This window comes from Vicugna pacos, chromosome 10 (genome assembly GCF_048564905.1).
Source record: "Vicugna pacos chromosome 10, VicPac4, whole genome shotgun sequence".
Classification (NCBI taxonomy): Eukaryota; Metazoa; Chordata; class Mammalia; order Artiodactyla; family Camelidae; genus Vicugna; species Vicugna pacos.
This window is the reverse complement of record NC_132996.1, coordinates 18455565-18469247: the sequence shown is the minus strand read 5'-3', so window position 1 is coordinate 18469247 and position 13683 is coordinate 18455565. Positions and strand designations below refer to the sequence as shown.

General features: G+C 36.9%; 1 protein-coding gene across 9 annotated transcripts in view; it reads right to left on the bottom strand.

Moving 5' to 3' along the window:
• DLG2 (discs large MAGUK scaffold protein 2) overlaps window positions 1-13683 on the bottom strand; it is a 1735130-nt gene that overhangs the window by 711509 nt on the left and 1009938 nt on the right. The window contains exon 2 of one of the 9 annotated variants that reach the window (XM_072969078.1): window positions 12129-12172. The exons of the other annotated variants lie outside the window; for them this stretch is intronic. Within the exon in view, the coding sequence (XP_072825179.1) occupies window positions 12129-12172 (44 nt within the window). The remainder of the gene's footprint in view (window positions 1-12128; window positions 12173-13683) is intronic. 9 annotated transcript variants of the gene reach the window in all.

The window sequence follows — 13683 nt, the reverse complement described above, 5'->3', positions numbered from 1 at the left end:
CCCTACCCCTCCCAGAACAGATCATGTTATCCTCTCATCAAATGCTCATGTAGCACCTGGGCTTCTCTATTACAACACCTATGACAACTGCATTTAAAATAAGAATTGCACTGTTACTTATTTTGTGCCACTCTCCTCAAATGGAATGTAGGTAATTGTCGTTAGGGAAGAGAGATGGCTCTTTTTTTACATTTGCATCCTCTCAACCAAGCACAAAAAGTGTTTAGTATTTATTAAAGTAAATTAAGCAAGAAAGAACATAACACTGTCTTCTGGTGGTTACACCAACATAGGTATCCAGGTCTCTGTTCTATATCTTGGCGTAAAATGAACAGATAAGCATTTTGAAATTACACACAAAATAGCAATGTGTTCTTAAGGTCATTACGTAAAACATTAAGTGTGGCTGAGTTGTATAAGTGTATTAATCTATTTTTTAAAGGAAATTTGCGAGTGAGCTTGTAACACTGAAAAATAGAAACAGCTTCTGTTTATTTTAGCAAGATCTTCATTCATAAAAGCTGCACTTCCTGACAGCTGTGCTTTTCTCTCCGTGTTTTCAAGCTGTTCTCCCTTTATAGCGAGATAGTGCAAAAGGGGAAATGGTTCTCCAAGTCAGAAGCCAGTCAGTGATAAAGCAGGGAGAGAATCCCAAACTCCAGCTACCAAAGCCTCATTCCTCTTAAAGTGACATATTCCAAAAGCCGTACTGATTTCACAGGATATTAAAAAGTGTGAATTAGAGAGAAGAAAGGCAAGACATCTTTTCCTCCCCATCAATCAAGTTGGACAGTTAAAAAAATTAAACTATTATTCATAATAGGCATCTTCTTTAGTTCGTTCTTTAAAATTGGTTTAAAAATACATATTAGATCTACTATTTAAACAAATGTTTAAGTGTACAGTACAATCCTGTTAACTATAAAGCACAAGGTTGCAAAGCAAATTTTGAAATTTTCCATCTTGCATGACTAAAGCTGTATTCCCATTGCCTAGCAACTCTTCATTTTCCTCCTCCCAGACCCTGGCAACCACCATTCTACTTCCTGCTTTTATGAACTTCACTGCTTTTAGATACCTCATACAGTATAAATGTCTTTCTGTGACTGGCTTATTTCATTTAGTTTAATGTCCTCAAGATTCATCCATAGCATAGTAAATGACAGAATTTCCTTTTTTGTGGCTGAATGATATTCCACTGTATGTTTATGTCACATTTTCTTTATCCATTTATCTGTCAATGGAGAATTAGGCTCTTGGCTAATGTGAATAATGCCTTTGGGTACACTGAAGTGCAAATACTTCTCTCTTAAAAATCTTAATTTCAATTCTTTTGGACAAATCTAGGGTTGCTGGATCATGTGGTAGTTTCATTTTTAATTTTTTGAGGAACCTCCATACCGTTTTACACAGCAGCTGAGCCATTTTATATTCCCACTCTCTACCAACAGTGCACAAGGGTTCTAATTTTCTCCACATTCTCACAAACAACATTTTCTGACTTTTGTTGTTATTTATACTGGTCATACTAATACTAACAGGTGTGAGCTTTCTTCTCCTTTCTCAAAATTGTTTTATCTATTCAGAGGTTTTTTTTTGTGTTTCCACATGGATTTTAGGATTTTTTTCTATTTATGTAAAGAATGACATTAGGATATTTATGGGGATGGCACCAAATCTGTAGGTTGCTTTGTGTAGTATGAACATTCTTAAAATTGTTTTTCCTCATATTTGAACATCAATTTATGTCTTTTATTCATTTCTTTCATCAATGTTTTGTAGTTTTCAGTATACAAGTTGTTCACTCCCTAGGTTAAGTTTACTCCTAAGTATTTTATTTATTTTTTTGATGTTATTGTAAATAAATCGTTTTTCTTAATTTTCTATTAAATTGTTCATTGTTAGGGTACAGAAGCATAACTTATTTTTGTATATTGATTTTGCATCCTGCAACTCTGCTGAATTTATTAGTTCTAACAGTGTGTGTGTGTGTGTGTGTGTGTGTGTGTGTGTGTGTGTGTGTGTGTGTAATCTCTAGGGTTTCCTATATATGCAATCATGTTATCTACAAACAGATAATTTTACTTCTTTCCTTTCTGATTTGGAAGACTTTTATTTGTTTTTCTTGCCTAATTACTACAGTTAGAACTTGCAATAAAACACTAAATAGAAATGGCAATTTTGGGCATCCCTGTTCCTGATCTTAGAGAAAAACTGACTTTTCACCATTGAGTATGATGTTAGCTACAAGGCCTTTCATCCATGGATTTTATTATGTTAACATCATTGCCTTCTATTCCTAGTTTGTTGAGTGTTTTTATCATGAAAGAATGTTGAGATTTGTCATTGCTTTTCTGCATCTGTTGAGATGATCATGTGATTTTATCCTTTGTTCTGCTAATGTGATGAATTACATTGATTGTTTTTCATATGTTAAACCACCACATTAATGATGGGTTTATCAAGATTTAATTCCATTATAAGTCAACAAGTATCTGCATTTGGATGCTCTGATGTTGGGTGCATGTATATTTATCATTGTTATATCTTCTTGGTGAACTGACCCTTTTATTATTATGTACTGTCTGTCCTTGTCTCTCTTGACAGTTTTTGATTTAGTCTCTTTTGTCTGATATAAGTATGTTCAACCCTGCTCTCTTTCAGTTATCATTTGCATAGAATATCTTTTTTCCACCCTTTCACTTTCAGCCTAGGTATGTTCTTAAATCTAAAGTGAGTCTCTTACAGTCAGCATATAGATTAATCTTGTTTTTCTTTGTTTTTTAATCCATTCAGCCACTCTGCCTTTATGATTGTGGAGTTGAACCCATTTACATTTTAAGTAATTATTGATAGAGAAGCACTTACTCTTATGATTTTGTTAATTGTTTTTTGTCTGTCTTGTAGCTTTCTTACACCTCTTTTCTACTTTTGCTATCTTCCTTTGTGTTTCATTGATTTTTTTTTTTTGTAGTGACATGACTTGATTTCTTTCTCATTTTCTTCTGTGTATCTTTTGTAGGTATTTTTTCTTTGATTACCATTTGGCTTACATAAAACATTTTACATCAATCAATCTATTTTAACCTCTATTTAGAGGGAGGGGGAAGGAAAGAAGGGCAAAAAGAAGAAAGGAAAGGAAGGAAGAAACTGTTACAAACTGAAATCTCAAAAAAAAAAAAAAGGTAAAATACAAGATATTGAATGATACTGTGCATAGAATCAAACTGGAACAAATATAAATGGACCTTCCTCTGACTGTGGGATAGTCTGACACGCACCACTGACATCCCTTTGAAGCAGTCTACCTAGCTTTTAAGAGATATCACACTCAAAATTTGAGATAGAACCATGAACTGAAGTCAGTCTTTCTTTGGTCTAAGTTTCACATGCTCTTAATTTTCTGATAAATGATTTGTAATAGATATTTTCTAAATTTATCAAAAGGTTAAAAAAAAAACCTTCTGAGTTAAAAATAAGCCAGATTCTGACTTGTCAGAGGTAATTTACCTGTGGACTGGCCTAAAGGCAGGGGTATGGATTAACAGAAATGACAGGCCCTCTTCTAGCCGAATGATCTTCTCTCCTTAGAGTCTTGACATTTTACTAAAGTTTTACCTAATTGGCTTTGCTTTGGCCTGTACATTTCAAATTCACATTTAATTAATCATTTCTCTCCTCTGTGATTCCACATGACTTTGCTTTTGTGTTTTTTCACTTTGTTCAATAAATATTTATTGAGTTCCTATTCTGTACTGGGAACTATGCTAGGGATAAATTAGCAAACTATAGACAGGATAGCAATTGAGCAGGGCAGAACTTCCTGAACAAACAAGTGTGCTGAGTGATAAAAGGGAGACATACAGAGACAGCACATGGAATCTTCTCTGCTACTGAAGTTGTTCCATTACGGTTTGCTTTATAATTACATGTGGCCACGTTCGTTTTTCCTCCTAGATGATAAGCTTCTCAAGAGCAAGGACCATCTTTTATTTGTAAACTCACACCTTCCTTGTCATTCCCTCACAGTATCATTATTGCTCAGTAAATATCCGTTGACTTAAACTTGGAAAATATGGGACTTGGGTTATGAAAACATGCTCTAGTTTCAGCTCTGCCACTAACTAGTTGTCTCATCTTGGAAAAGTTATTTTAACTTATTAAGTTTTAATAACCCCATTTGTAAATTAAGGGAGAAGACTCAAGAGTCTGTCCAGTTATAGTCAGTGGTTGCTGAAAGACAGGCAGAGCTGATGAGTGGTCCGTCAACGTCTTTAGTGGTCTGTCAACACAGTGCCTTCCAGTTGACTATAGAAATACAGATTTAATATATTATTATAAACATGTAGTTTATTATTATTTTTTACACAAAGCAAGACAGTTAAACAGTATGGCATGGTGAATTTTTTTGGCTTATTTTTCAATTTTACATTCTTTCCATAAGATTTTGCCTAATAAAGAGGCAGCATGATATATATTGATATATATAGCCTCTGAAGTCAGAGCTGAGCACATTTTCATTGCTGCATAAATATTTGAAGTCTGATGGAATGTCCTCCCCATTTGGGATATGATGTTGAACAAAATTTATATATTTCTTTTCTCTCCCTCTTAATAGACAAAGCATGAGCTCTGGAATAAGACTTCCGAGTACACATTGCAACTCTGACTCTTATTAGTTTTGAACCTGAGCAAGTTATTTAACCTCTCTGTATCTCAGTTTCCTCATCTATAGAATAAGGTTGGTAATAGTTCCTATCTTGTAGGATCCATGTGAGAATAAGGTGCATTAATTTCTGTTAAATACTTAATGCAGTACCTGGTACCTAATAATACACAATAAGCTTCATCTATTATCCTCCTCACCATCATCCTCATCATTATCCCCCTCCCCACTCCAATTATAGTAAGTAGCAGATGCTGACATTCAAAAATTCTGCAGTGTCTATATACAGACACTCAGTAAAGGTCAATTGATTTCAATTGAATGTCAGGATTCCATATTGGTCCTAAACGTCTTCCCAACTACTGTTTTTGGCCAGGGCATCCTGCCCTTGGACCAGGTGCTAAATAACATCATCAATAGCGACAACATATCTACCATTTATTGAGTGTCCCAAGCACTCATTTGATCCTAACAACCCTATATGGTAAACACTGACATGCCAGTTCTAGATACAGAAATCAGCTTAGACAGATTCTATAATGTTCCCATGGTTATAGTGTTAGTAAGAAGTGGAACCAGGAATAAAACCAAGGTTCATACAAAATTGGAGCGTGGGCATGAAAACCTGCACAAAATAGCACCTTAATTTTCTGTTGGACTTTGGTTTATGAAAGTACTATTATATCCTTGATTTCTCGTAACCCTCAAAATAGTTCCATACGGTAGGTGGGGCAGGGAAAAAACTGAAGCTCATTGCTATAAAGTAACATGTTTCGAATCAGACAGCTAAGTGATATTGTTGGAACCACAATTCAAAACCCAGCATTCAGTCCAAAATCTGTCCACTACTCCATCCTGTTTTCCCACACTGTACATTTCCTACTTAGGGATGAACACATGACATCTTGTCTCTCCCTTTGCCATCAAAAATGGGGTAAAAGATAAGGAACAACTCAGTGAACCTAGGGCTTGAGGTTTTAAGGTGGCTATTAGCATAAAATTTGCATTTAAAATATGTTCTCTGTTGCTATTTATAATCCTAAGGAAAGGATGAATCAGGATTTTGAGAGGTCCGAAGTAATGGTTTTCCTTGAATGGCTGAAATAAAAATAAAGTTTCTGTCTAACTTACACTTACTCATACAAGTCCAGGAGCAACTGCAGTTTCTTGCAGCCATCAGAAAGAGGTCTGAGTTTATGGAAACCCCATTTTTTCTGGCTGCAGAAGATTTAAACATAGCAGCTGTTGCTATCATTTATTGATCATCTGCTCTGAATGTGTCAAGAAATATACAGAATCAAAGCTAGTTCTTTCAGTAGCCATGAAGGACAAATGTTATTATTCCCATTTATAGATGAAAAAATTGAGGTTAAGAGAAGATAATTGCTCAAGGTCATGCAGCTATTAAATGGCAAAGTCATGATTCAAACTCATGTTAATTTGATTCCAGATCCTGATGCTTTACAGTCTACCATGTTGCTTTTCTTGGAAAAAAACAAACAACAACAAAGAACAAGAACAGTAAGAACAACAAAAGGCGAATAAAGGGAGATGAGTCTTCTACTTTCCTTTTGGCTAACACTAGTACTTTACAGGTTAAACTCTGAGTCAAGCCGTGGGGACTTTGGGAAAACAGCTCAAATTCTAATCATATAAAACTCAAGTTGGTGAGAAGTCCAAGCAGAAATGAGTGATCAGCTTCTTTGGGGTGGAGCTCTTCGACACCTGACAGTGAATATTCATTTAGTCCTGCTGGGCTAAATGAAATGTGGTATTGTACACCCAGTGCCAAAGTGCCTGCTGTGAGACCTTTTGAGCAGATCTTTATTCTAAATCTCACTCAGAAGCCAACAAAGCAAACAAGATACACCAATTATTTGTGAGTTGGGTTCTGCAAAATTGGTGTTGGGCCTAAGACACCCCACTTGGAGCCCAGGCACTGACACTGAAAATACACTTGGGAGGATTCACCTGGTCCAAATTCATAAGCATGACATTAACAATAGTATTTTTCTTTTCTGCACATAGGTCATTTACTTCATCCCTGGAATATGCTCTTTTGGTATAATTTGTGCAGCAAAGATTGTATACCACTTTATATGAAATTTCCTAAATAATCATCTGCCTGTAAAGAAAAATATAAAACCAATTATCCAATATTTTGCCTTCCTTATTTTTTTTACAGTTCTCCATTGAAGACAGCAGTATTGCTTGCCTTCCTTTAAGCAGGTAATGTATAGCCTGTCTGGAGGGCAATGGGGGAACTTATTGCCTGTTTGCATCCAATCTGCTAGGTGGCTTTTTTCAATTAGGCAGACAGTACATCAAAAATACCTCCCTCATTGCTTCTGGACCAAATTACTAGTCAACCTAAGGAAGACCTTGATGTGAATGTTCATGTCCTCTGCACTCATATGGTTACTGTGCCATGGTGGGAAGGTCCCCTTTTAGCTCCAGAAAGCACCTGACTATTCATGATAGACATCAATCTCATTCAAGGCAGAAAAGAAAATGACTTAAAAGCCATAAAACAAATCATTCCAGGAGGGACCATCCAACAGGAAGTCTCAATTATAAAGTTTCAGGGCAGGTCCTTGATGAGACCCTATAGTGCCCAGGTGAGTAGCTATGTAGGAGTTTTACACACTTGAACATCATTGACATGTGCCATTTGCAATCTTGTCCACTTTTCAGACAGCCCCATGACATTTCCTATCCACTCTTTTGACTGTTCACATACAAAGTCCCTGCTGCTTTGCAAAGAATTTTACAAGTATAGATGGAAAGACTGGTGCACTCCTCTGCTGCCACAGTCCCAGAAAAGATCTTTTGAAAATTGCCCAAAATGTTTCTGAAAATTAAACTGTGCTGTTAAGCATCTGCATTCCAAATAGTTCCCTGACTAGTGAAAACACAATTGCTTTTGCTTTAAATTAGACTTGGACTACAATGTGTTCTCTTATGATCTAGGGCTGTGTCAACTCTTGGGTTTGGTCCATGACTGACTTGGCATTCAGTTGACAGTTTCTTCTTTGTGACAGTGCTGATCTCTGCTATATCCTTCTACTGGACCAGAAAGGAGCTGGCCCCCTTTCAAAGGTAATCTAAAGCAATCACTTCTGGTTCCTAATTACTCTGGCCGTTAATGTGCATATTAAGTCACAAGAAAGTAACAGGTTATTTTCTTAAAGCCAAGCTCTTTAAGTAAGAGTGAAGAAAGCCACATACGAACAACATTCCCAATAAAGTACATCTGTCTCTAAACAAAAAATGATGATAATAATGATACTACTGTTATCTGAATATTAAAATCCATATGCTTGACTTTACATTTCAATTCTCTGAAAGTCAGTTCTATGAGCCTAGGGGCTTAGATCTCTAATCCTCACAATAATCATACAAACTGGGAATTACCTTAGTCTAAGCATATGAGATCTTAGATTATTTAAACCTCACAAGTGCCTGAGGATGTTACTGTCACAAATACAGTGACTCCTTTAAGAAGAATGGTGAAGCTCAGAGAAAGGAAGCTGAGTTATGTGTGTGAGTGTGTGTATGTTAGGGTCAGGGTGGGGGCAAAGAAAGAGGTGATGGCCAGAGGTATCTGCTACCACACTTTCAGATGGGATACTTTCACGTGACCTGCAGGCTGGCATATCCCACAATACGCAAATATTTGTTAATTAAAGTTTTCCAAAGAACAGACTCTGGACCTAAATCACTGGGACCTGATTCACTAAATCAATATTTAAATTGGAAATTATTCTCCAAACCTCCTTCCTTAAGCTTATGTTTCAATCTCCTGGAATCTCTCACAAAGTCAGGATGGAGAAAAACTTTTGTCTTCAAAATCCTGAAATACTTGTTTTTTATGCAAACAAGACTCATATTTTTCCAGAGATAAACCCTAGGGCTTCTGAGGTCTGACCTCCATTAGTGACCATACACATTATGGAAGCCTGAGGGGATACTTCTGTGCATTCTGCTACTCCTCCCACATGACCTAACTTTTATTCTCACCCACTAGCAGATACAGAGGTGTTAATCTACCAGGGAGAAAGGACACACGACAGTTTTCTTGGTCCGTTTGCTTTCAAGACATCATTGCCTGCTGAAATTTTCAATTTTCCAAGGCAGCAAACTATTAACATAGTTGAAACTCATTTGTCCACAACATTAAGAACCAGATAAAGGAAACAGTTAGGGATGGGAATTTTGTTCATTCTCAATAAATATTAATTACATGCCTACTATAATCCAGCTCTGGGCGGTCTTTAGTTTACAGCAGGGGATAAGGTAGAGATCGTCCCTGCCCAGATGCTGATTTCAGACTAATCGGGGAGACCTTGAATAAATAACTAGACAAATGATCATTTAACTACAACTTTGATAATGTGGATAAAGGAGAAGTTCAGAGGCTATGAGAGTATGCAAGAGAGGCTTTAGGGATAGCTTTCCTGAAGTGACTTTCAACCAAGAAAAGCTGGTGTATATGAAAGAAAAATCTGTTCTGCTCTTGATCAAATCAGAATGTGCTAATTTACAATCTGAAATGTACACAGCTCCACATGAAAAAAAAAATGCATTCCAAAACACAAACAGCTAAAGTCTACAGCCCTGCAATATATGTTTCCTTACTATTTAAAACTGATGCTAGCCAGAACCAAGTCATAGCCTTATATTTTAAGTCTACTTTACTAACAAAAAAAGAATAAAGCAAAAAAGAACAAGCAAGAAAGAGGGAGGGAAGGAAGGAAGGGGAGGGAGGAAGGGAGGAAAGAAAAGGTGGCCAACAATTTTAACACGGCTTCAAAAATAATATAAAGAAGTTTATGCCATTGCTGGCCACTGCACTGGAAGTAACAGTGTGCTACTTGGATAAACTGAAAAAAACCTCAAAAAAAAAAAACCCAAATCAAATCCAGATTTCTCTTATTTTGATAGTAAGGACATGTCTCAGGTGGGAATTACCAAAATATCTGTGGAATTAAGGGGGTGGCACTATTGACAGATCTCTGAGGAATTCTGGACCACACATCCAAGCTGAGATGCCCCTTTTAAAGCAAAATAGATATGCTGTAAATTCAGGCGGTCCAGTAATTTCAGACTCCTTAAGCCTGAAGTTTGCATGTCACTTCTAACTCCCTACATTGCCAACGATGTCACCTTTGATTCTCTCCCCACAGGAGAGAGAAAGGAATTTGAATCTCAGCTCCACCATCTATCAGCTATGGGACCTGAGACAAGTCACTTAACCTCTCTCAGCCTTAGTCATCTCATCTGTGATGTGAGGGTGATGCTCACCTTTTAGGATTGTTGTGAGAATTGAATGAGGTAAAGTTTGTAAAGCACTGAGAACTGTGCCTGTCTGAAACACTGAAGAGCTCAAATTTTATGGTTCTTTGTGGAGACGCTGGTGATGGTGGTGATAATGATAAAAATGACCACGAGAAGCCTACTGCAATGACAGGGCTAGATTCAGATGTTTAATAACCCTGGGCCCTGGAAAGATTACCAGATTCACCAATATAATTAAATGTTTAACTCTTACTTAATGTTACTCATACTTATGCTACAATTAAGATAGCTTCTTTCCAGACTTTTCTGATTGCAAAATTTGGGGTGTTTTCCAACAGGACTTTTTCTCAATTTTTAATGCTCATGCTCGGCCAGTTCTCTAAGCACATCCTTAGCTTGCCTATCTGGTCATTCAATATTGTACAACAGAACTAGGAGACATTAAAAAAGAAAATCAAGGGAGGTGATTTCTCTGATTAAATGCTCCTGCAGTTGGAGAGTAACTGTTACAGCCTTTTGAGGAAGAACTGTTTGACTTCTTAAGTCCCATCTCTCCCTATTTCCCAGTCTTCCACTTCAACTCTAGTGTATTTTGTACTTAATTCAATTCAATCCTTCCATTTTCAACCCTCAACTAACCCGGTGCTTGTGCCATGCCACAGGAGTACCCACCAAGGGGGTGACCAGACTCCCTTACTTCCACTAACAGTTTGGCCTCACAGATTCCTTCTACCAAGACTACTGAGCCCCAGGATAGTCCCAAGGATTGACTTCCCCTCCTGGTTTCTGATTTTTGATCCATTTTCTTGGCTCTCATCAGCCCTCTCCCCTTGGTGGGTCATCATGCCTAGTGCTAAGCCCTGAGTCAGCAACCACATTAAATGACCAGCATGGCTCACCAGGAGCCAGGTCTGGGCAAACAGCCAGTCTTCCCACCCTGTACAGCTCTTCTGGGCTGGAACGCAGCAAGAGGGGAGGAGAAGAAGACAGACTTAACGAATTTGCTGAGAGGAGGTGTAACTGAGCATATACGGATTGAATATTCTTGACCTTAAGCTCATACTTCTCAATTTCTAAGAGCATATCATCTCTCTTTCTCAATCTCTCTCCATATATGCACATACCCACCCAAATTTGTATGATCTTAAAAAAATCCATTTGTGAGATTTTACTATAATTAACTGTCTGAGTCTGAAATTCTCTATTGGAATAATTTTCTTTCACCTTTACTCTGTTGCTTTAATATGTGCACATTTTATGTGAACACAGGCAGGTATGTTAAACTCCGTAAACCTTAGTTTTCTCATGTATAAAATTGGGCTTTATAGCAGTATCTAACTCCCAGAGATGTTGTAGAACAATACACGTGAGATACTAACCTAGTCTATTTTTAACACAGGTAATAAAAGGGGAACCCGGGATCCAAACCCATGTGTGGCCTGACCTCAGAGCAGATGCAGCCCATGGTGAGCTCCCTATCATGGGAACTCAACAGAACCTGGCCATCATTACTACTATTATTATAATCATTGTGGAAAAATTTGAAAATTCAGATGAGCAAAAAGAAAAATTACTCACAATCCCTTTCTTAGCAAGAACAATTTTTAATATTTTGGGACTATCTTCCCACTCATTTTTCTATATAAATTTTTTCTCCAAAAGTAGTATATACTATGCTTATTGCTTTTAATTTGCTTTCATGTTTAATATATTATTGATATTTGTTTAAGATCAACACACATCTTCTCAGTAGATTATAAAAGACTAACAAAAATTCGGTGTAAGTGACTAGGCAGTCTGGTGCCTCTGATCAGGTTGTCTTGAAACCCATATTCCTTGCATTGGATTAGCCTTACAAATGGCTTATGGGCAAGTTCCTCAGTTCACTAACTCACAAAAGAAATTACTTGACAGAAGCCACAGCAGACATAAGACCTCAGAAACAGAAGGGATTTTTCTCTCCATTATATAAATATTAAGGAAGAAACAGGACTGAGTAAAATATCATTTCAGCACAGTGACCACGGGTTTCACTAAAAGCTAGCAATTTAGCCAGCATCTGGTGCAAAACTCACATAGAAGCTCCTCATAGAAGACAAATATATCAATCAGGAAGGGAAATAAACTTTATGGGAATACTTGGAAATAAAAAATAGAAACTCACTGGATGCATAGCTGTACTGAAGTTCCACAATGTGCAGCACGCATCTGAGAACCAAAATGTAAATTAAGAGTGACATTCATTCATTTATTCATTCATGAATCATTTTTTTTTAAAAAAACAAAGTATAAGCTAGGTATCAAATTTATACAGGTCAAAGCCCCCACCCACATGAATCTTGTATCCCACCTTGGGGCAACTGTGTATGAAGGTTTGCTTATCCGATACACCCTATCTCTTCACCACCTACTCAGATGATCGGTCCATGCCTCATTTCCAGTATGAAAAAGCAACCTGATCATTCTCTTCCCTGAAAGATTTTAATCTATAACTGGGTTTAAACAGTTTAATATTTTATAACTCACTCTTTCTGGGATATCAAAAAAGGCATTTATTAGAAATGGATTTCTCCAGATTAAAACTGTTCTAGTGACTCCCTTTGTACTATAGTCTTGAACAAGTTCCTTAACAACTATAAGCCTTGGTTTCCTTATATATAAAGTGTTAATAATACATACTTTGAAGTGTTCATGTGAGAATTAAATAAGATTTTTCACAGATATGGCAGCTAGCACAGTTCTTCATGTGCAGAAGTAGTTACTTTATTAGTTATTAATGAATACGGATTTGCTAACTAGGATCATAAATTACAAAAAGATATCATACTGTAATGGATTACATGACAGTGTCAACTAAACAGACTAAAGTGGCTTATTTACCCTTATTTTAATATCCAAAAGCTTCTCTGACACCTTGGGCATATGTGTCCATACATTACAGAGGGTTTTAGCATTCCTCTTCCCCTCTACATTCACAGCACCATTTCAGCTGTCACTTAATTCCATAGCTCTCTATCTCTATGGCAATCAATCTGAGAAGAAGAGTTATGAGATAATCAACCAGATGATAAAACTTCTTGGAACTGTGTTAAAAGCAGGGGTGATGGCATAAGAGGAACCTACATTTATAAAGGATTAATGTGCCAACTGCTGTGGGAACCATTATTTCATTAAATCCTCAGTAAACTTTTTGAAGTGAACCTTGCTCATCATTTCCATTTTATAGTCCAAGCTGAGACCTAGAAAGGTTAATTAATTGCCATTTGTATCTTTCACAGTAGGCACAGTGGACATCCAATAAATTCATTTTGGTATTTGTTCCTCTATTTGTCTGTTTTAAGGAAATCCTGAGGCAAAGAATTTTAAAAGATGATCTCTTTTGCTTTCAGCTGACTGCACATGTCTTATGCCATCATCTGTCACACCTCCATTTGATACAATGATACCCAGTTTTTCCAATTTAAGAATGAATCTAGAATTCAGTGTGATGCTCTTTACTCAGTCTCTCTATCAAGATCACCCCTTAGGGAAGCAGAGCTGAACTCTGCACCCAAGAGTTCCAGAATCTCAAGGAAGAAGCCCTCATTAAGACAATCTGCTTTAGAGAAGGAGTTACTTTTATGCATATGGCATTGTTCGTACATGCGAAGCTGAAGATGACAAACTAAATTTTATCAACATGGGAGCAGTGTTACTTTTGCTCTCCAGAGAATGCAATA